Source organism: Symsagittifera roscoffensis, chromosome 1 (assembly GCF_963678635.1).
Source record: "Symsagittifera roscoffensis chromosome 1, txSymRosc1.1, whole genome shotgun sequence".
In the NCBI taxonomy this organism is placed as follows: domain Eukaryota; kingdom Metazoa; phylum Xenacoelomorpha; order Acoela; family Convolutidae; genus Symsagittifera; species Symsagittifera roscoffensis.
Genome location: NC_087062.1, coordinates 95,486,687 through 95,511,429, shown reverse-complemented (window position 1 = coordinate 95,511,429; position 24,743 = coordinate 95,486,687). Strand labels below are relative to the sequence as shown.

The window sequence follows — 24,743 nt, the reverse complement described above, 5'->3', positions numbered from 1 at the left end:
TTACAGCGACCGACGGTCTATCTACTATTTTTACATTTACAGGATTAAAATGGTCTCTATTAGATAAAATATTCTTAATTTTGTCAATTGAAGCGACTACAAAATCTTCGTCGTAGTAAGACGGTGGAAGGGCTTTGCCCGATGGTAATCTAGACAAAAGGTCAGTAAAACCCATATCTTTTCCTGGGATGTGGGAAACTTTAAAATTAAAAGGTAACAATCTGTTTACTTAACGGGTCAATCGGCTATGCATACTCTTATTTGCGTGGTTAGCCGAAAGAGCCGAGAGTAAGGCTTTATGGTCCGTAAAGATTGCGAGTTCTGCCCCGTAAATGTAATTTCTAAATTGTTCTAAGGCCCACACCATGCCCAGTATTTCTAATTCGTTCGTAGAATTTTTCATTTCATGATTATTTAAAAACCTTGATGCGAAAGCAATCGTTTTCCACTGCATCCTTGAAGCTGTTCTAAAATTGCGGCCAGGCCGCTATGTGATGCGTCCGTTTTTAACCTGGTTTTTTCTTTTATAACGAAGTGGCTGTTTTCTGTAATAATCACAACTTCGGTTTTTAGTTATTCGAAGGCTGAGGAGTGATTATTGTCCCATTTATATACAGATTTTTTGTTTAACAGAGGATGTAGTGGGGAACTTAAAGTTGATAAGTTCGGAACAAATTTTACATACTGGTTTTTGGAGCCGAAGAATCATCGCAGTTCCGAAATGTTCTTGGGGATTGGTAAATTCTTGATAGCATCTGTTTTATCGACCAACGGTCGTACTCCCTCTCCCGAAATTTTGAAGCCTAGCTATTGTACTTCAGGTTTGAAGAATTGGCATTTCCCTCATTTCACCACCATATTATTCTTGTCCAGAATTGTTAGGATTTTATAGACTATTGATTTATGTTCCTCCAGAGATCCCTTCCATGCTACCAGTATATCGTCTCTATGTAACAATTTGTGAACGGAATGTTCTTTAAAAGTGAGTCCATGACCCGTTGAAATTCATTGGGCATATCACCCAGTCCAAAAAGTCTAGTTAAAAATTGATATGTTACCGTTGTTTCGCCGCCCACGATACTGAAATTACATTGTTTACTCATTTTCTCGCACAATTTAAATTGAGTATATGCGTTTTTCAGATCCAAGTTGCTAAACCAGACTTGTCCATTGGGTTTTTCTGAGATTTGTAAGGCCACGTTGTCTATGAGTTCGTGAATATTTGGCATTTGATTTTTGTTTTTAAAAATCTAGTCATTTAAAAATTTAGAATCTAATGCCAATTTAATCAAACCGTCTCTCTTCCGGGTTATAACAATCGGGCTGATAAAACAATCTTCGTCACCTTTTTCAAGTTTTATAATGTGACCCACGGTCTCCACTCTTCATTTACTCCCGCAAGTAAGAGTAAGGGAACTCTTATCCCTTTTGCCTGTAGCTGTTTAAACGGGGAATGGAAGTGTGTGACCTTGTGATCGTTAGGGATTTTTCCCACTCGGGAGAATAGTTCTTTCAACTTAATAAAATTTTGTCATTTGTTGAATGAGACTTTATCCACTTAATCTCGAATGATGGTTGGGCGACTGTGCAAATCGGCTGGGGGTATTTCTTCTGTTTCACTTCGATGCCTAACTTAGGTAAGTTATCGTTATCCAAAATGTTGCGTTCATGACCACCAGTGATAAACAACGGCGTTTCTTCACTGATCCACCCGTTGGATTGTGTCCTAACGATGATCTTTACTAAGATGTTGATGGTATCGCCTGGGAAGCCGCAATACAGGTCTTTAATACTCTTCTTCATTCGGTAGCTCGTGGAACACGTTTTGTTTCAAAAAGCTTACAGGGCTCGCTGAGTCTACCGGGATATTCATGTTCACGATCATTTCCCATCCCAAACCTATATTTAACAGTTTCTTGTTTTCCAGCCCATTTCGATCGTAGATTGTTCTAACGCTCAGCACTGAGAAACCGTCGTCGTCACTCTGTCCGCATTCGTTCCAGGCGTTTATCACATCGCACGTTTCTTGATTTTCACCCCCATGAACTTTCCGGAGAGACGTATGCATAATTCTCAATATTTACATAGCTATCATTTACAGTATTTATAGTAGGTCGTTTGTTACGAGATTTACATTATTTAGCGAAGTGTCCTTTTTAGTTACAATTTTTACATGTTATGTTCTTCGCTGGGCATACGTTTAGATGTCCTTTCGTAAACGGGTTCCCACATTTCATGCACGCGTTACTTTTTTGTAAGTTGAGGCTTGGTTCTTTCTTGATCTGATTGTGACAGTTAAAAGACTTGAAAACTGGACCATTGGTCGACGATCGCGCCATGTTGGTCAGTTTTTGATGGTTAAATTACCCTTTTTCATCGATCAAGGCCTGGTTGAGTGCTTCTGACGGGCTTATCGTGGCGGATAGAAGTTTTCTTTGGGTGTCAGTGTTTCTCATGTTACAAATGAAAACATCTGTTACCTATTCGGCTTCGTCATTCTCTCTATTATAACAAGTTCTCGCCAAGTCCGTTAGTGCTCCCCAGAATTAGTTTTATGATTCCCGGTCTTTCTGTTGGCGATTTGATAAATTGTACCTCTCGAACGTTGTGTTAGGAGGTTATTGAAGGCTGCGTCGAGTAAAGTCCAGAACTGTGTAAATGAGATCGCTATAATCTTGACCCGCCGGTTCTTTTGAGCGATGACCCTTTTTTCCTTCGCTCCCAAATTAAAAATTAAGATCGAGCGAAGTTTTTTGTCCGCTTTAGACCGTCCCAATCCATTGAATTTTCTTTTCTCTTCATTGATCCGCTTTTCTTCAGCGGCTTCATTTTGTTTCATCGCGTTCTTGTTCTTCGTCTGTCTCTCTACTGGCTCTGTTTATGTCCGAATCGCTTCCTGTGACTTGCTCCAAGATGGTGATTTGTGTTTCTGGTACCTCCGGTCCGTTTAGACTCTCTATGTCCAGATTTTCTTTTGCAATTGTCGGCAACTGAAATTGGTCGCTCCATTGGGTCCAGATGGTCATATCGTACAAAACTAACTGGTATTTAATTGATAGCGACGGTTATATCAGATAGCTAAAAACAAATCACAACGCTCGTAAGGTCATGAAAGCAAAAAAATAGAAAAACAAAAAATCAATTTTTGAAAAAATTCAACTTTGGATTCTCAAACTCAAATTAAATGGCCTTAAAGCTCTTCTAATCCAAAAACTGCTTATTGTTGACACTTTTTTGATCAAAATGACCGACTTTGGGAAAAAGGAAAGACCTGGTTTTTTTTTGCTTAGGAAATCTGAAAATTAAATTACACTTTCGAAACTAGAAGTCGATCTCGTTTTTCGCAACCTTTAAATTTTTGCTGTTCGATAGTGGAGTTTGCCTTCCATTAATGAAAGGAATGAGTTGAACTTAGAAAAAAATCAAGAGCGGAACCGCAAAAAAAATCTGAGTTTCAACAAATTTTAAAACTTTTCCCAAAAACATGACCAAGACAGGACCTATATAAGAGTAATCACTATGTCCGTGACTATTGATCAGCCTCAATAACCAGCGAAGAAAAAAACGGAGGTCTAAACTCCAGCTAAAAATGAAGCAATGGAACTATACTGTCACAAAAAGAAAAGATTTCGATTAAGAAAATTGCAATATCTTAATAGCTCCCAGGTCCTCTTCCACTGCAAAAAAGATAAAAAGATCCAAAAAAATCCGACTTTTTTTATTTTTTTAAAAAAAAAACATGAAATTGTGATTGGAGCATAAAATCTGTGCTACTGACTAAGACAGGACCTATATAAGAGTATTCACTATTATGTCCGTGACTATTGATCAGCCTCAATAACCTGCGAAGAAAAAAACGGAGGTTTAAACTCCAGCTAAAAATGAAGCAATGGAACTACGTTGTCACAAAAAGAAAAGATTTCGATTAAGAAAATTGCAATATCTTTCTAGCTCCCAGGTCCTCTTCCACTGCAAAAAAGATAAAAAGATCCGAAAAAATCCGACTTTTTTTCTTTTTTTTAAGAAAAGAGATTGCGATTGGAGCATAAAGTCTGTGCTACTGAACGAGAGAGAAATAATACCACCTTTTGTAGTTTCTATCGTCGTTTTGTTTACTATAAACTGGTACATTAGTTTTTGCGTTTACATTTTACAGTTAAGATAACGAACGATTAATTTTACCATTAAGAAACCTAATTGTTGTGACTTACTAAATAGTTTCAGATGGCAGAAATGCAATCAGTCTTGAAAATGATAATTGAAGATTTGAAGCGAAATACCGAAACTATCATCAACCGAACTGAAGAAATTGTGAAGTATAAAAAAGAAGTGAGGAGCTTGAAGAAAAATTTATCGGAACAGAAGCGCTACAGCTCGAAAAATTGTATTATGTTTGAGAATGCACCGTTTGATTTGAACAAAATTTGCTACATCATCTACCAATTCCTCGACAAGTATCTTCAAATCAAGGTTAAATCCTGTGATATCAAGTTATGTCATCCCACAAATAAGTGATAGCTAAATGCGTCATTAATGCTCACAAAAAACCATGCTTATCGGTGAATATTTACCAAAGCGTAAGGCTGATATTTAAAAAAAAGCACACAATATGGGCTTTATCACAACAACTAACAACTGTCAAGAAAAATTTTCTGCGAGAATGGCGAAAACAAGCCAATATCAGTCGCAGTTAACAATGAAAGAGCCTTTCAAGATCTGAAAAACCGTACAATCAAAAAAGTTCCCAGAAATCAAATGTTCAAAAAACAGAGACCGAAGGATGATTGGAAGCAGGCGGCAAATGGAAACCACACGTCGTTCCTTAAAATTCTAAGGAATGCAAGTGGCGAAGAAAAATCGAGATTATTAGAAACTGAACTCGCGAAATAAACCTGCAACGAAACAAAAAACAGAACATCAATTCGACCCCTACTAGTGCTTCTACTGTTGAAAATGAGTGAATATAAACTATATTTTATTTTAAAATTATATATTCAATTTCTTAGGTGCCACTACTTAGACTCGAAAGTACTCATAAGCACATTAAAATTCCCTCCCGCTTTGACAACTTTAACTGAGACTTGCCTTTGAGTTAGTGATGACGTAAACTTTTTAATCTTGAGACATAATACCCTCCAGTAGAGAAAGCAGAACTAGAGAAAGCAGGGAAGGCATGAACGCCCTTAATGTAGGCAAAAACTTCAAATTCTCTTTGGAAAATTGATAAAAAGGAGGCAATTGAAATTGACGTAGAAATCTCCCCATCGGTTAATCTGTTACGATCCCGCACAAAACAAATGAAGCAATGGAACTATGTTGTCACAAAAGTAAAAATTTCGGTTGAGAAAATCTTTCTCGGTTGCAATATCTTTCTCGCTCCCATGTCCACTTCGTCATTTGCTTACGTCCTCACTAACTCAAAGGCAAGTCTCAGCTAAAGTTGTCAAAGCGGGAGGGAATTTTCAGAGTGCTTTCGGCTCTAAGTAGTGGCACCTAAAAAGTTGAATATTTAATTTTAAAATAAAATAGAGTTTATATTCACTCATTTTCAACAGTAGAAGCACAAGTAGGGGTCGAATCGATGTTCTGTTTTTTGTTTCGTTGCAGGTTTATTTCGCGAGTTCAGTTTCTAATAATCCCGATCTTTCTTCGTGACTTGCCTTCCTTAGAATTTTAAGGAACGACGTGTGTTTTCCATTTGCCGCCTGCTTCCAATCATCCTTCGGTTTCTGTTTTTTGAACATTTGATTTCTGGGAACTTTTTTGATTGTACGGTTTTTCAGATCTTGTAAGGCTCTTTCATTGTTAACTGCGACTGATATTGGCTTGTTTTCGCCATTCTCGCAGAAAGTTTTTCTTGACAGTTGTTAGTTGTTGTGATAAAGCCCATATTGTGTGCTTTTTTTTAATATCAGCCTCACGCTTTGGTAAATATTCACCGATAAGCATGGTTTTTTGTAAGCATTAATGGGGGTTTTGGGTAAGTCCAAGAAGTTGCCTGTGGTGATATTTGGCCTTTTTTGTCAAAACAAACACATTTAGCTATCACAGTGGGTGAATAGAAATTGTTGCCCTCATTTGTGGGATGACATAACTTGATATCACAGGATTTAACCTTGATTTGAAGAGACTTGTCGAGGAATTGGTAGATGATGTAGCCAATTTTGTTCAAATCAAACGGTGCATTCTCCAACATAATACAATCTTTCGAGCTGTAGCGCTTCTGTTCCGATAATTTTTTGTTTAAGCGCCTCACTTCTTTTTTATACTTCACAATTTCTTCAGTTCGGTTGATGATAGTTTCGGTCTTTCGCTTCAAAACTTCAATTATCATTTTAAAAATTGATTGCATTTCTGCCATCTGAATTTATTTAGTAAGTCACCACAATTAGGTTTCTTAATGGTAAAATTAATCGTTCGTTATCTTAACTGTAAAATGTACACGCAAAAACTAATGTAGCAGTTTATAGTAAACAAAACGACGATAGAAACTACAAAAAGGTGGTCTTATTTCTCTCTCGTTCAGTAGCACAGACTTTATGCTCCAATCGCAATCTCTTTTTAAAAAAAAAAGTCGGATTTTTTTGGATCTTTTTATCTTTTTTGCAGTGGAAGAGGACCTGGGAGCTATAAAGATATTGCAAATTTCTTAATCGAAATCTTTTCTTTTTGTGACAGTATAGTTCCATTGCTTCATTTTTAGCTGGAGTTTAGACCTCCGTTTTTTTCTTCGCAGGTTATTGAGGCTGATCAATAGTCACGGACATAATAGTGAATACTCTTATATAGGTCCTGTCTTAGTCAGTAGCACAGATTTTATGCTCCAATCACAATTTCAAGTTTTTTAAAAAAAAAAAAATAAAAAAATCGGATTTTTTTGGATCTTTGTATCTTTTTTGCAGTGGAAGTGGACATGGGAGCGAGAAAGATATTGCAACCGAGAAAGATTTTCTCAACCGAAATTTTTCTTTTTGTGACAACATAGTTCCATTGCTTCATTTGTTTTGTGCGGGATCGTAACAGATTAACCGATGAGGAGATTTTTTTTGAGCTCTACAACAATTCCAATTGCCTCCGTTTTATCAATTTTCCAAAGAGAATTTGAAGTTTTTGCCTACATTAAGGGCGTTCATGCCTTCCCTGCTTTCTCCAGTTCTGCTTTCTCTACTGGAGGGTATTATGTCTCAAGGTTAAAAAGTTTACGTCATCACTAACTCAAAAGCAAGTCTCAGTTAAAGTTGTCAAAGCGGGAGGGATTTTTAATGTGCTTATGAGTGCTTTCGGCTCTAAGTAGTGGCACCTAAGAAATTGAATATTTAATTTTAAAATAAAATATAGTTTATGTTCACTCATTTTCAACAGTAGAAGCACTAGTAGGGGTCGAATTGATGTTCTGTGTTTTGTTTCGTTGCAGGTTTATCTCGCGAGTTCAGTTTCTAATTATCCCGATCTTTCTTCGTCACTTGCATTCCTTAGAATTTTAAGGAACGACATGTGTTCTCCATTTGCCGCCTGCTTCCAATCATCCTTCGGTCTCTCTTTTTTGAACATTTGATTTCTGGGAACTTTTTTGATTGTACGGTTTTTCAGATCTTGTAAGGCTCTTTCATTGTTAACTGCGACTGATATTGGCTTGTTTTTGCCATTCTCGCAGAAAGTTTTTCTTGACAGTTGTTAGTTGTTGTGATAAAGCCCATATTGTGTGCTTTTTTTTAATATCAGCCTCACGCTTTGGTAAATATTCACCGATAAGCATGGTTTTTTGTAAGCATCAATGCGGGTTTTGGGTAAGTCCAAGAAGTTGTCTGTGGTGATATTTGGCCTTTTTTTGTCAAAACAAACACATTTAGCTATCGCAGTGGGTGAATAGAAATTGTTGCCCTTATTTGTGGGATGACAACTTGATATCACAGGATTTAACCTTGATTTGAAGAGATTTGTCGAGGAATTGGTAGATGATGTAGCAAATTTTGTTCAAATCAAACGGTGCATTCTCAAACATAATACAATCTTTCGAGCTGTAGCGCTTCTGTTCCGATAATTTTTTCTTTAAGCTCCTCACTTCTTTTTCATCTTTCACAATTTCTTCAGTTCGGTTGATGATAGTTTCGGTCGTTCGCTTCAAATCTTCAATTATCATTTTCAAGACTGATTGCATTTCTGCCATCTGAAACTATTTAGTAAGTCACAACAATTAGGTTTCTTAATGGTAAATTTAATCGTTCGTTATCTTAACTGTAAAATGTAAACGCAAAAACTAATGTACCAGTTTATAGTAAACAAAACGACGATAGAAACTACAAAAGGTGGTATTATTTCTCTCTTGTTTAGTAGCACAGACTTTATGCTCCAATCGCAATCTCTTTTTAAAAAAAAAAGTCGGATTTTTTTGGATCTTTTTATCTTTTTTGCAGTGGAAGAGGACCTGGGAGCTATAAAGATATTGCAATTTTCTTAATCGAAATCTTTTCTTTTTGTGACAGTATAATTCCATTGCTTCATTTTTAGCTGGAGTTTAGACCTCCGTTTTTTTCTTCGCAGGTTATTGAGGCTGATCAATAGTCACGGACATAATAGTGAATACTCTTATATAGGTCCTGTCTTAGTCAGTAGCACAGATTTTATGCTCCAATCACAATTTCAAGTTTTTTTAAAAAAAAAAATAAAAAAAATCGGATTTTTTTGGATCTTTGTATCTTTTTTGCAGTGGAAGTGGACATGGGAGCGAGAAAGATATTGCAACCGAGAAAGATTTTCTCAACCGAAATTTTTCTTTTTGTGACAACATAGTTCCATTGCTTCATTTGTTTTGTGCGGGATCGTAACAGATTAACCGATGAGGAGGTTTTTTTTGAGCTCTACGTCAATTCCAATTGCCTCCGTTTTATCAATTTTCCAAAGAGAATTTGAAGTTTTTGCCTACATTAAGGGCGTTCATGCCTTCCCTGCTTTCTCTAGTTCTGCTTTCTCTACTGGAGGGTATTATGTCTCAAGGTTAAAAAGTTTACGTCATCACTAACTCAAAAGCAAGTCTCAGTTAAAGTTGTCAAAGCGGGAGGGAATTTTAATGTGCTTATGAGTGCTTTCGGCTCTAAGTAGTGGCACCTAAGAAATTGAATATTTAATTTTAAAATAAAATATAGTTTATATTCACTCATTTTCAACAGTAGAAGCACTAGTAGGGGTCGAATTGATGTTCTGTTTTTTGTTTCGTTGCAGGTTTATCTCACGAGTTCAGTTTCTAATAATCCCGATCTTTCTTCGTCACTTGCATTCCTTAGAATTTTAAGGAACGACATGTGTTTTCCATTTGCCGCCTGCTTCCAATCATCCTTCGGTCTCTCTTTTGCGAACATTTGATTTCTGGGAACTTTTTTGATTGTACGGTTTTTCAGATCTTGTAAGGCTCTTTCATTGTTAACTGCGACTGATATTGGCTTGTTTTCGCCATTCTCGCAGAAAGTTTTTCTTGACAGTTGTTAGTTGTTGTGATAAAGCCCATATTGTGTGCTTTTTTTTTAATATCAGCCTCACGCTTTGGTAAATATTCACCGATAAGCATGGTTTTTTGTAAGCATCAATGCGGGTTTTGGGTAAGTCCAAGAAGTTGTCTGTGGTGATATTCGGCCTTTTTTGTCAAAACAAACACATTTAGCTATCACAGTGGGTGAATAGAAATTGTTGCCCTTATTTGTGGGATGACATAACTTGATATCACAGGATTTAACCTTGATTTGAAGAGACTTGTCGAGGAATTGGTAGATGATGTAGCAAATTTTGTTCAAATCAAACGGTGCATTCTCAAAGATAATACAATCTTTCGAGCTGTAGCGCTTCTGTTCCGATAATTTTTTCTTTAAGCTCCTCACTTCTTTTTTATCTTTCACAATTTCTTCAGTTCGGTTGATGATAGTTTCGGTCTTTCGCTTCAAATCTTCAATTATCATTTTCAAGACTGATTGCATTTCTGCCATCTGAAACTATTTAGTAAGTCACAACAATTAGGTTTCTTAATGGTAAATTTAATCGTTCGTTATCTTAACTGTAAAATGTAAACGCAAAAACTAATATACCAGTTTATAGTAAACAAAACGACGATAGAAACTACAAAAGGTGGTATTATTTCTCTCTCGTTTAGTAGCACAGACTTTATGCTCCAATCGCAATCTCTTTTCTTAAAAAAAAAGAAAAAAAGTCGGATTTTTTTGGATCTTTCTATCTTTTTTGCAGTGGAAGAGGACCTGGGAGCTAGAAAGATATTGCAATTTTCTTAATCGAAATCTTTTCTTTTTGTGACAACATAGTTCCATTGCTTCATTTTTAGCTGGAGTTTAGACCTCCGTTTTTTTCTTCGCTGGTTATTGAGGCTGATCAATATTCACGGACATAGTGAATACTCTTATATAGGTCCTGTCTTGGTCATTTGGTTGGGAAAAGTTTCAAAAATTGTTGAAACTCAGATTTTTTTTTTTGCGGTTCCGCTCTTGATTTTTTTCTAAGTTCAACTCATTCCTTTCATTAATGCAAGGCAAACTCCACTATCGAACAGCAAAAATTTAAAGGTTGCGAAAAACGAGATCGACTTCTAGTTTCGAAAGTGTAATTTAATTTTCAGATTTCCTTAGCAAAAAAAAACCAGGTCTTTCCTTTTTCCCAAAGTCGGTCAATTTGATCAAAAAAGTGTCAACATTAAGCAGTTTTTAGATTCGAAGAGCTTTAAAGTCATTTAATTTTAGTTTGAGAATCCAAAGTTGAATTTTTTCAAAAATTGATTTTTTGTTTTTCTATTTTTTGCTTTCATGACCTTACGAGCGTTGTGATTTGTTTTTAGCTATCTGATATAACCGCCGCTATCATTTAAGTACCAGTTAGCTTTGTACGATATGACCATCTGGGCCCAATGGAGCGACCAATTTCAGTTGGCGACAATTGCAAAAGAAAATCTGGACATAGAGAGTCTAAATGGACCGGAGGTACCAGAAACACAAATCACCATCTTGGAGGAAGGGACAGGAAGCGATTCGGACATAAACAGAGCCAGTAGAGAGACAGACGAGGAATAAGAACGCGATGAAACAAAATGAAGCCGCTGAAGAGAAGCGGATCAATGAAGAGAAAAGAAAATTCAATGGATTGAGACGGTCTAAAGCGGACAAAAAACTTCGCTCGATCTTAATTTTTAATTAGGGAGCGAAGGAAAAAAGGGTCATCGCTCAAAAGAACCGGCGGGTCAAGATTATAGCGATCTCATTTACACAGTTCTGGACTTTACTCGACGCAGCCTTCAATAACCTCCTAACACAACGTTCGAGAGGTACAAATTATCAAATCGCCAACAGAAAGACCGGGAATCATAAAATTAATTCTGGGGAGCACTAACGGACTTGGCGAGAACTTGTAATAATAGAGAGAATGACGAAGCCGAATAGGTAACAGACGTTTTCATTTGTAACATGAGAAACACTGACACCCAAAGAAAACTTCTATCCGCCACAATAAGCCCGTCAGAAGCACTCAACCAGGCCTTGATCGATGAAAAAGGGTAATTTAACCATCAAAAACTGACCAACTTGGCGCGATCATCGACCAATGGACCAGTTTTCAAGTCTTTTAACTCTCACAATCAGATCAAGAAAGAACCAAGCCTCAACTTACAAAAAAGTAGCGCGTGCATGAAATGTGGGAACCCATTTACGAAAGGACATCTAAACGTATGCCCAGCGAAGGACATAACATGTAAAAATTGTAACTAAAAAGGACACTTCGCCAAATAATGTAAATCTCGTAACAAACGACCCACTGTAAATACTGTAAATGATAGCTATGTAATTATTGAGAATTGTACATACGTCTCTCCGGAAAGTTCATGGGGGCGAAAATCAAGAAACGTGCGATGTGATAAACGCCTGGAACGAATGCGGACAGAGTGACGACGACGGTTTCTCAGTACTGAGCGTTAAAACAATCTACGATCGAAATGGGCTGGAAAACAAGAAACTGTTAAATATAGGTTTGGGATGGGAAATGATCGTGAACATGAAAATACCCGGTAGACTCAGCGAGCCCTGTAAGCTTTTTGAAACAAAACGTGTTCCACGAGCTACCGAATGGAGAAGAGTATTAAAGACCTGTATTGCGGCTTCGCAGACGATACCATCAACATCTTAGGAAAGATCATCGTTAGGACACAATCCAACGGGTGGATCAGTGAAGAAACGCCGTTGTTTATCACTGGTGGTCATGAACGCAACATTCTGGATAACGATAACTTACCTAAGTTAGGCATCGAAGTGAAACAAAAGAAATACCCCCAGCCGATTTGCACAGTCGCCCAACCATCATTCGAGATTAAGTAGATAAAACCTCCTTCAACAAATGACAAAATTTTATTAAGTTCAAAGAACTATTCTCTCGAGTGGGAAAAATTCCTAACGATCACAAGGTCACACACTTCCATTCCCCGTTTAAACAGCTACAGGCAAAAGGGATAAGAGTTCCCTTACTCTTACTTGCGGGAGTAAATGAAGAGTGGAGACCGTGGGTCACATTATAAAACTTGAAAAAGGTGACGAAGATTGTTTTATCAGCCCGATTGTTATAACCCGGAAGAGAGACGGTTTGATTAAATTGGCATTAGATTCTAAATTTTTAAATGACTAGATTTTTAGAAACAAAAATCAAATGCCAAATATTCACGAACTTATAGACAACGTGGCCTTACAAATCTCAGGAAAACCCAATGGACAAGTCTGGTTTAGCAACTTGGATCTGAAAAACGCATATACTCAATTTAAATTGTGCGAGAAAATGAGTAAACAATGTAATTTCAGTATCGTGGGCGGCGAAACAACGGTAACACATCAATTTTTAACGGGATTTTATGGACTGGGTGATATGCCCAATGAATTTCAACGGGTCATGGACTCACTTTTAAAGAACATTCCGTTCACAAACTGTTACATAGACGATATACTGGTAGCATGGAAGGGATCTCTGGAGGATTATAAATCAATAGTCTATAAAATCCTAACAATTCTGGACAAGAATAATATGGTGGTGAAATGAGGGAAATGCCAATTCTTCAAACCTGAAATACAATAGGCTTCAAAATTTCCGGAGAGGGAGTACGACCGTTGGTCGTAAAACAGATGCTATCAAGAATTTACCAATCCCCAAGAACATTTCGGAACTGCGATGATTCTTCGGCTCTATGAACCAGCATGTAAAATTTGTTCCGAACTTATCAACTTTAAGTTCCCCACTACGTCCTCTGTTAAACAAAAAATCTGTATATAAATGGGACAATAATCACTCCTCAGCCTTCGAATAACTAAAAACCGAAGTTGTGATTATTACAGAAAACAGCCACTTCGTTATAAAAGAAAAAACCAGGTTAAAAACGGACGCATCACATAGCGGCCTGGCCGCAATTTTAGAACAGCTTCAAGGATGCAGTGGAAAACGATTGCTTTCGCATCAAGGTTTTTAAATAATCATGAAATGAAAAATTCTACGAACGAATTAGAAATACTGGGCGTGGTGTGGGCCTTAGAACAATTTAGAAATTACATTTACGGGGCAGAACTCGCAATCTTTACGGACCATAAAGCCTTACTCTCGGCTCTTTCGGCTAACCACGCAAATAAGAGTATGCATAGCCGATTGACCCGTTAAGTAAACAGATTGTTACCTTTTAATTTTAAAGTTTCCCACATCCCAGGAAAAGATATGGGTTTTACTGACCTTTTGTCTAGGTTACCATCGGGCAAAGCCCTTCCACCGTCTTACTACGACGAAGATTTTGTAGTCGCTTCAATTGACAAAATTAAGAATATTTTATCTAATAGAGACCATTTTAATCCTGTAAATGTAAATATAGTAGATAGACCGTCGGTCGCTGTAAATATTTATACACTCGTTAATAATAATATCTCGTTTGGAGAAGAAACTCAAGCGATTTGATTGGTCAAGATTCTTTGTATAGCTCTTTAGTTAATTTCAAGCTCAAAGTTTTTGTCGCTATTAAATCTTGTATTGCTCAGTCAATAAAATATTGCGATAATATTTCGCAGATAATGTCTTTTTACATTTCATCTTTAAAAATAAACATTTAATTCCTAAAAAAGTTAAAACTTTGATATAATAAAATTGGAGGATATTACCGGCCCTCTAATTATAAAGCCTGAAGAACACAATATTACCTTAAAGTTGGAAGATGACCATATTCCAGACGACCATGCAAACTTACTGAAGAGATTTAAAGCCGACCTAAACCTACCCCATTCTCCGATATTCCCCGAAGGTCACTGTTCCAAGAAATTTTTACAACTGATGACGAGAGAAGGCAAAGTTATTTGGGACTTGATTGACACAATAAAAACCAAACGGCCAATGGACATTCACAGAACATATATGAAAAACCTTCTCGAAGGACCTTCAAGTGAAAGATGATTTATTATTCCTGGGTAATAAGTTAGTCGTGCCGGCAATTATCAGGGGAACCTTCAGCGCAATGCTACACGAGACACACCCAGGCCAATTCGGGATGAAGTTTCTCGTGGAATACATTTGGTGGCCTCATACATACCGAGAGACATATCATCACGGTAAGAACCTCAAATCCTGAAAGCCGGTAAGAACCTCAAAGTTTTGCTAGGTACCGACCATACTACAAATTTACCGTCATTGACGTTTGCGAACGAGGAGATAAACCTGGACTTCGCAGGACCTTCGGACGCGTTTTGGGGAACAAAAAAATACATTCTCTTATGCGTTGACCGCTTCAATAAGTTCCCATTGGCCAAGGTAGTAAACAAAACTTCTTCAGACAGGGTTATCTCATTTTTGAACGATTATTGTTACCTTCACGAATTGCCAAGGAAGATTAGAGTCGACCACGGGTCATGTTTTTTATCACACGATTTTAAAAACTTCTGCTAAAATTACAACTTTGAAACCATTTACTGTACAATCGGCGATCATAGATCTAATGGGCTTGTGGAAAGACTGGTTTACACTGTAAAGTCTAAATTATTAGCCATGTCATTTGATTTACCAAAACCTTTCTCGATCGAAAAAATTATCTGGAACCTTAGAATCAAAAAATCAATCTACAATCGGTTGTACTCCGTTCGAAAAACACTTTAATAGAACGGCTAACACTAGTTTGAAAAATCTGATTTCCTTTAATAATCGCTTAGATAAAGGGAAATCGATTCTATCTAACCAACGGGCCAGAAACTGGGAATTGCACGACGGTGGGGAAGACGGTTATCTTGACGCGGACATGGACACTCAATCTGACAACCTGCTGTTAGCCCAGACAATACCGAGTTTCCCCGCACCAGAGGTATACAACCTGAGCAATGGTCCAAGAGCGACGAAGAGACTAGTTTCTGGAGGTAAATACTTTGGAAGGGCTACCAACAGAAAAAATGGGGAACCTTATTTTAATCCCATAAAGAAGGACATCATTGACTCATCCGAACACTCAATAACTCTTGATAACGGTCACAATTTACGGAAATCGGACTTAGCTTTTAAAGGAAAACTACTCCCTGGTCCTAAAAAAAATTGTTGTGAACCAGTCACCTATCGGGCACAATACAATTTTACTTTCGAGTTTAGCAGGAAAGAGGAAGCTATCTCCACCAAAGAGGACTATGGTGACAGACCACTCTCAGCTAAGACATGACAACTCATGAGCGGTTGGGCCCGCTCAAGCGTCTGGTTCGTCAAAAGACGCAGTGACTACTCACGAACTCACTCATAATTCTTCAGGTTCTTCGTCCTTCTTAAACTTAAACTCTTGGGACGGTATAATAGACGACTATTTTGATGATATGACAAACAATAGCGTACCGCCCAGCCACCAAGCTGGTTCTAACCAAGGGTTAAGTGTAACAGGTGATGCCCATATTCCTCAAATTAGGCCCAATCTCAATGTCGATACAGATCAACCGGCGGTCATAGACGTGCCAGAGTCTGCGGAAATAGAAGGCTCCGAGAGCAACCCAATTCTGTTGGACAGTACCCCAGAAGATGTGGCCCCATTGGTACCTCAGCCAAGACAATCCAGACCACGCAGGAACGTAGGACCCCCTAAATTCTTTGGAGACAGGAGATTTATAGACGTGGTGCTAGAAAAAGATGATCGGACTTCTCGTTCAGTTACAGTGCATGACGACACTCTTAACCACACCAGGGCAACATTCACCATAACCTCACCCGCAGACCTAATAACCCCATTAGCGGAGGCACCACCAATATCTACCCTAGTCGCAGAAACTACCCTACCCTGGTCATCCCAGAAAACCTGCCCATCGAAAAAAGCAAATTACATCCCGACTCAGTCAATTTCAACGAATATTGACACAGACTTAAAAGTCAGACTAGATGATTTCGACGCAAGATTTAATTAATCTTCCAAAAACTCGTCAAAAACTTTTCTTTTATTTTCAATTTATAGGATTCATTTTAATCAGCCTCTTTAAAGTAGATAATTTTGTACATGTTAAATGTACATCTTGTAGAATAGTGTTGTTTTATTTAGTTAATGTTTTTTTATCTCCTGTATAAATGTAATTTCTGTATATTCACCCTGTACATTTGTACTCTCCTTTTTCATTTGACATTCTATTTTGCTTGCTGTACTATTTTTTGGCGCAGTTTGTAAAAGTTGTTCCTACTCTGAAGGGGGAAAATGGGTGTACTGAGAATTAGTTAGCCAAATTGTAGTTATGTGTTTTTTCACGGTTGGAAATGTTGTGATTTGTTTTTAGCTATCTTATATGAGCTTCGGTATTAGGTCATTACCAGTTAACTTTGTACGATACGACCATCGGTCAATCGTAAAGTGTTCATTTAGTAGTTGTTTTTGAACGTTTTAATTTCACACTCTATTTTATCTGTTTTTTTTCTTTAAAGTAATTGTACATTAGTTGTACATAACTCACAGATTAACAGAAAACTTTATTAACGAGGCCAAACTGTGCATTTTGTCAATTGTAAGCGGAATCCGCAAAAAAGACGCTCCCTTTGTTCTTCTTTTGTTCTTTCATTTCGTTTGATCGTTCGGACAAAATTTTAACATTTTTAAAGACTTGTCTCTGGAATCCAGGAACATGCATACACAAAATTGTGCGCCTATCCAGTGCACAGTTTGGCCTCAAAATTGACTCTTTAGCAACTGTCTGTTAGCTATGATTCAAGTTTACTAAGTGGCGACCGGCTCGACAGCAGTGAGAGCGTCTAGGTATTATCGACCGCTGGAAAATGTGATCAACCAAACTTGACCAAGTTTTTTCATTGAATTGCTGGAGATTTCAGGTGCGCAGAATTTCAATTAGGAATTCGTAAATTTAAACTGCTTCTATCCCGACGACTCACTAATGTCAATATTTATAATGTGACTATGATATTTGTTTCAGTGTTGCGAAAAGTCTGGGAGCACTGGAACCGTGTCCGGCTTTGATGAATCGACTTAAAGAGGCAAATATTATTTCAGAAACTGTCACAGATGACCAAGCGGTCGACGCCTGCAAGCGATTCATGGGTTAGTTTTTAAATGTAATATGAAGTTGAAATTGAATTACGTTATCAATCAATTGAACGTTGTCAGTAGAATGAAAAAAAGATGGTTAGCTCTAAATTTAAAAAAAAATCAACTAACTGTGTGTAAAAATCTTGACGGACGTGATTCAGTCATTTACAAAAAAAACGCCACTAGAAGATTTCCCACATCTGGACAAGTTCGGATTCTGTCCTGATATAAGTAACTGCTACCACGTTTTTTTGCGTTTTTTCGTGACTGACATCATCATCATCATCATCGTGTCTTCTTTATGCACTTTTTCTCGATACTCAAAAGTGTTCCGAGGGTTTCTCCGCGATTACTTTTTGTCGCGAACTGGTTGAGATTTAGCCCCACGTCTACAGTAAGATTGGATTATCGTAAATGTTTTCTGCAATAATTTCGCCCGGAGATTAGTCGAAATTGACATTAATGGTATCACAACTCTGAAGTTGTTGTACTTCAAATACCGTTCACCCAAGTTATATGCTAACTTTGATGGGGAGTGGTTTTTGTAAAATCTTCTAAAAAGGCTCAGAAGCGGCATCTTTCCATAAAAAAACTTGCCTACTCCCCAGAAAATTCTGTTAAACATGATGATTTTAGGGTCCGGCAGAGTTCAAAAAATCGGAAATGGCTAGCCAAAAATAGGCTGACGAAGCTTTTTAAAAACTCGCCAAAAATAGGCTGACGAAGCTTTTTAAAAACTCGCCAAAAATCGCATGCGCACCACAATGATCTGTTTGCATCAGACTTTGTCCAACCTTGCAGGGCGACAAGCATAAATGTTGCTTTTGACTTTAAGGGGGTGTTGTGGGCTCTTTGTCCTCTTCCCCCCTCCTCACATAAGCATCAATTTTATGGTATAACGAGAGGTTCTACAAGGTTAAACATGAAGAACAAATATGTTTGTCATATCCTAATTAGTTCGCATGCCAGTTTTCGTTATATTTGGATAACGTGAACAAAATTTCACTTGTAAATTTTAGCAGGTTGGGGAAAAGAAAACGAGCCGAGTTGTGCAACACCTAGAAACTTAGGGGGAAGGGAGCAAATTTATTTTTCACTTGATCCGGGGGCTGTTTTTCCTTTCCTCCCGCACCTGCAATTTTTTACCAGTAAAGTTACTGTTCACATTGTCCGATCGTTATGAAAATTGACGTGCGGACTAACTAAGATGTGCCAAACATATTTGGTCTGCATCCTTACTTAACCTTGTGAAACCACTCGTTACACCATAAAATTGATGGTCGTGTGAGGTGGGGGGGGGGGATGAAAATCCCCCCGGGTTATCATTGTTACCCGGGGTTACCATTGTTACTAATGAGATTCAGTTTGAATAGCGAGGTATCAATTGGGTTTTTCAGTGGACCACCGATATCTCGTGGAGCCTGCATGTGGGGCTGCGTTAAGTGCTGTCTACAGCAGTGCTGGTCTGCTGAAGAGACTGGCTGAGGAGAAGCGAATCGACGTCTCTTCTGGTCCCGCGGTGATTGTGGTCTGCGGCGGAGTCAGCGTTCAGATGCTTCTTTAGGTCATCATATCTATAAAACAAAACAAAAAACGTTACTTTCGACAGCAGTATGACTAAGTTGTGAAATATTTGTTCATTTAAACTTCAAACTTTTTGTCACAAAATTGAAAATGAAGAAAGTAGTTTTTTTCTATGATCTCTTCAAAGCACGGGTCAACGTGTTTGACTTGAGTTTTGACCAAATCGGTCGCAAACGCGGAAAATGTTTGGCCCACCTTTTGTAGCTGAAAACAGTCCTGTCGAATACAAGTCAAATTATAGCCTTACGCAATTGTTTTTTAAATATGGTTCTTCAAATTTATTTCGTGTTTTTTTTCACGATGTTTTAACGGTTTGATTTTTGATTTTTTAAGTTTATTTTTAAAATTCAAAACGCGTTCTTCTAAAATTGGGTTAACTTGAAGTGAAAAATGAATGATAAATACAAAATTTTCTTGGCAGTTTAGCAAAATTAGTTTGTTGCAATTTGTGTTGCCAACATTGAGCCCAAAATTTTACCCCAAAATCGGATCATTTTTGGCTTCTTTAGTTAATAAAAAATTACGCCAAAACTAGCAAATCAACCACTGATAAAATTATAACCCAAGTAGCCTTTTAACCAATTAAGTTTAAGAAGGGAATAATCTAGAAAAGCGTGTGCGCAAAACGTTTAAAAATTGTTTTTAATTAAAAAAGGGTTGTTTCGTTTAACAAAGTTTCATAATGTCAGGGCCCCACCTCAAGGATTTGACCACTTACCAACTCAAAGAGTCCCCCCTTTGTACAATTTTGAGATATCTATTTTTGGTGACAGACTAAATAAATAAAAAAGCCAAAAGTGATCCGTTTTGATTAAATAAAAAAGCCAAAAGTGATCCGTTTTGTTTTTGGGGTAAAATTTTGAGCCTGAATTTGGCAACACAAATTGCACTTCAATTTCGCTGCTACAATTTCGTATTTATCATTTTAAATCCAAAATCAAACCAACTGGAGAAAAGCGCAATTCTTTGAGAGTAATGAGCGTAGTTAATACCCATGTCTTTTTGTGTTTTTTTTTTCAGGAGAAAATTTTGAAGTTTGCTTACGTTCAATTTTGGTTTGTCGTGAATTGACTATAAGACCCAGCTAAAGATCGAGGTACATATTTGGTTGTGTTTAAATTGTTGCGTTTATACGGATGAAGATAGTAATTTTAAAAATTGGGTTTCAACCAAAATCTTTGTTGTTTTTCTTTTAAAAAAAGTAAGTCTGAATTTTTTGGGAAATGGGATATTTCTCAGAGACATAACAGTTTTGATACAGTTTGAGGCGAATGCGCCCATGCTTCCCACAACCTGTTGCCTCGATTAAACCATTGATGCCAGATCGGCTGAGTAGTTATCAAGAAAAGCCAGTAGTTTCAAAAAAAGGACAAGAAGTCAACACATTCACGTTTTGAGGACGATAACTTCTAGTTTTGACTGGCAATCAGCTTAGTGTAATGAGCATTAGTTTCTTAGAACGAAACTTCTTTTTTCTAACCTGTTTGGCAAGTAAAAATTTTCATTAAAAATGTTAACATAATTTGAAAGTTTGCTGTAGCATTGAAAATTGCATAGAATCTGTTCTCTGCTTTATTTTTGCCCAGTGTTTGGTGCCTTTTAAGCTGTCGTGGCTAAATTTAGTGCGTGAGATGCTTAACCTCTTTTTTTTAAATTTTTTAATTATCTTTTCTAATTCTCATTTCTAATTTCTATTATTGCACTTTATAGAAATGCTTTTTGCCGGTTTCTCGCAAGTGTTTGAGAAGCGAAGCTTCGCCTCTGTGTAGAAAATTTAGACGTCGGCACTTATACAGATAGATTTCTATCAACCCTTTATTCTGAGTGAAACCAAAAACTCAGATTGATTTGAATGCTAGTTATCAAGACAAGTCAAAAAGTTTCAAAAAACGTCAAAAACAAAACAGTTTGAATTTTACGAGGTTCATTAACTTTTCTGGAATTTTTTTTGAAAAAAATCAAAAAATTGAAATTGAATTTTCGGAGAGTCGCAAGTTTTCATTCAAAAAAAATTAAGAGTTGCTGCTTATGCATGGGGACTTCGCCTAGCCCGTCTGATTGATGTAAATCAAAATGTCAGATTTGGGAGCGTATTTTTTAAGAGAAGTCAAAAAGCTTCAAAACCGTTAAAAAAATCAAAATATTATTTTTTCCGAGTCCCATAACATTTTGTGTAAATCAAATTGAGTGAATCGCTTGCGCAGGCAGCGTTTCACAGCCCGGTCAATCCCCTTTATTCAAGAGAATCAACAAATCCAAAAAAGCAGTCAAAAGTTCACCCACAGACTTTTTTGAAGGTTGTAGAAAGTCGGGTGAAGGGTAAAAAAAAATTAGAGGGCGTTAAGCAATCAGCGACACAAGCGACAGGCACTTTCCATTGATACTACTTGTTTGAAAATCGGGAGAATAGTTTTCCAGAAATATTCTTTTTTTTGAGAAAAGCAAAAATTCTTTCCAAAGCGTCTCAAAAAATATAATGATAATAAGTAAAAAACCCGATCCTGCAGTACATTTTTTTTTATTGAACAAGAGTTTTCGATATTTAAAAAATATATAATTTTTTTTCGGAGTAATGAACACAGTGAAGACTTTTAAAGGTCTTGGTGACTTTTTTTCCAGCAAAAGTCTTAAAATGCTCTAATAGCTACAGGTGTGCATTCATACATATTAATGCATTTATAAATGCACTTAGGTATATATGCATTTTTTGAGTTCAATTGAAATTGATATGGTCAAAAGTTACGAAAAAAGCATTCTCCAAATACGAACTTGAAAATGGCGCAAAAAAAACCTGAACAGAAAGTGGAAAGTGGAGTTTAGTTTTTCGATTTCCAGCTATATATAAATTTCATTTATTGATCCAGCTTTCTCAAGTTTGGTTAACGTTATCAAAAAAGTGCTAGTCATAAATCGCTCTAGAATTTCAAAGAGCTTAAAGGGCATCTATTGTTTTCTTCGAAAGTTGAGATTTTTTCAACGAAGTCTATTTTTTCCTCTGTTTACTTGAGTTCATTACTCTTTTCCAACTGTCTGTTGGCTAGGTTTTTGTTAAAAAAAGGTAAACTCCACTATCGAACAGCAAAAAAGCTAAACTCATAAAAAACGTGTTCGGCTTCTAAATTCCAAAAAGGAATTTAATTATCAAATTTCATCGCAAAATTTTTTTTTACCTATTGATCCAGTTTTCTCAAGTTAGTTTAAAAAACACAGAACTCCAAGCCGATGTTTATTTTTCTTGAACTTCCTTTGCTTAAAATTTTTGAAAAAGTGAGAGAGATAAATGGCGTACAATGGTTTTTTGCACAATTTTACTTCCTTAGGAAAAACCTCGACAGGTGTGAAAAAATGCAACCCGGGTAGAGTTGCTCACCTTATGTATCGACTTACAAATTCATGCTCATGTCAGTGCTCGACCTGAAAAAAGTAGCCAAGACAGTCGAAACGAACCTCGAGCACGGTCGAAACATACCTCAAATGAGGTCGAGCCTGGTCGAAACATGCCTCGAATAAGGTCGAGCTGGGTCAAAACATACCTCGAGCACGTTCAAAAAATACCGATTGTCCAGCGGTAGCTCGGAGTCGAAGCGGAAAATATCTGACAACAATAAACGTGATTTATTAACATTTTCGACTCGAATTGCAAACCAGTACTCCGAACGATGAAAAAATTCAAAAATAGTTAGTGCAAATGGCTATAATCATTTCATTCTGATAAAAAAAGAAACATCAAAAAATGCTACCCGAAAAGCATGATTTGTAACGTTTAAAATTGGTTAACTCATGTTGTTTGAAATTCGAAACATACCAGAATTTAGTCGAAGCATCTTACTTGGGTAGAGAACGGCGAATGACTTTTTTTCGATCGAGCACTGTCGAAGTTGATTTGTTTGGGTCGAGCAGATTTGTTTGGGTTGAAGACGGTCGAAACACGAATTTCAATCGAATGCCAAGTTTTCATGGAGACGGTCGAAACATGAAGTGAGCGCCTCGAACCGGGATAAACTGAGCGAAATCTTCCTTGGGAGTGACTTGGATATGAACTGAATATTTTTTATTCAGAATCTGTTTTAAGTTTACCAATCTCTATGGCATTGAATGATGATGATAATGCTAAAGCTAACCAAAGTTCAATTTTTCAAAATGAATTCTAGTTTATTTCAGCTAAGGGTGCCTATACCGTGCAATCCATTTTCAACTCTTCTCTCTGCCCAAAAAACAGCCAAACATTTAGGAAGAAACAAATGTTTTTGTCAATTCAATTTCAAGTTTGAACCTCAATTTTGTGTTACTTCTAAGTTGCCGACAGATCGGATGACAAGGCCTTCGGTAAAGTGGTGCTCCTTGTCTTTGTATTCTTTATTAGGTGGGTGTGGGGTTACCGGTTGAGTTTATTGCAATGTTGCAACTTCTTTTCACACTCTCGTTAATTCATTGATCTACCAAAATGATTAAATTCAAATGCGGGAATAATCATCATCTTAAAATTTAACTTGAATTACGGGAGAATTTAATCATCAGCTTGATCAGTCATAAATATCCTCGCGGCCACCCTAACGAGAAATGAGTTTGGGCAACACTTAACTGCGCTATTATGCGAGCACAACAGCGGGGCAACTTAAACTCCCTGAAGCGGTCTTTACTTCACATGACCTTGCTATATCATCTGGGCCGGTGTATGGTTGTGTCATGGGGCCAAGCGGCCAGATTTCACGTGGGGTCTATTTTTCAAGTAGCCAGACGATATCGTCAATTTCCAAAAGAGATTCATGCTGAGTCCAGTTTGATCTGGCGAGTAATCAGTAGCAAACCTTTTAAATTTTTTAATTCTCATTTCTAATTTCTTTTATTGCACTTTATAGAAGTGCTTTTTGCGGTGTTCTCGCAAGTGTTTGAGAAGCGAAGCTTCGCCTCTGTGTAGAAAATTTAGACGTCGGCACTTATACAGATAGATTTCTATCAACCCTTTATTCTGATTGAAACCAAAAACTCAGATTGATTTGGATGCTAGTTATCAAGACAAGTCAAAAAGTTTCAAAAAACGTCAAAAACAAAACAGTTTGAATTTTACGAGGGACATTAACTTTTCTGGAATTTTTTTTTTTGAAAAAAATCAAAAAAGTTGAAATTGAATTTTCGGAGAGTCACAAGTTTTCATTCACAAAAAAATTAAGAGTAACTGCTTATGCATGGGGACTTCGCCTAACCCGTCTGATTGATGTAAATCAAAATGTCAGATTTGGGAGCGTATTTTTTAAAAGAAGTCAAAAAACTTCAAAAACCGTTTGAAAAAATCAAAATCATAATGTTTCCGAGGCCCATAACGATTTGTGTAAATAAAATTGAGTGTAGCCGCTTGTGCAGACAGCGTTTCACAGCCCGGTCAATCCCCTTTATTCAAGAGAATCAACAAATCCAAAAAAGCAGTCAAAAGTTCACCCACAGACTTTTTTGAAGGTTGTAGAAAGTCGGATTAAGTGTAAAAAGATGAGAGGGCGTTAAGCAATCAGCGACACAAGCGGCAGGCACTTTCCATTGATACTACTTTTTCAAAAATCGGGAGAACAGTTTTCCAGAAAAATTCATTTTTTTTGAGAAAAGCAAAAATTCTTTCCAAAGC

The 24,743-nt window shown here is 37.1% G+C and overlaps 1 protein-coding gene across 1 annotated transcript in view; it reads left to right on the top strand.

The window, feature by feature from the left end:
- The window catches only part of LOC134857265 (serine dehydratase-like), a 260,322-nt gene extending 241,126 nt beyond the window's left edge, over positions 1–19,196 (top strand). The window contains exons 6-7 of the mRNA XM_063873648.1: positions 17,430–17,554; positions 18,940–19,196. Of these exons, the coding sequence (XP_063729718.1) occupies positions 17,430–17,554; positions 18,940–19,106 (292 nt within the window). The 3' untranslated portion in view covers positions 19,107–19,196. The remainder of the gene's footprint in view (positions 1–17,429; positions 17,555–18,939) is intronic.
- Positions 19,197–24,743: the final 5,547 nt, after the last annotated feature.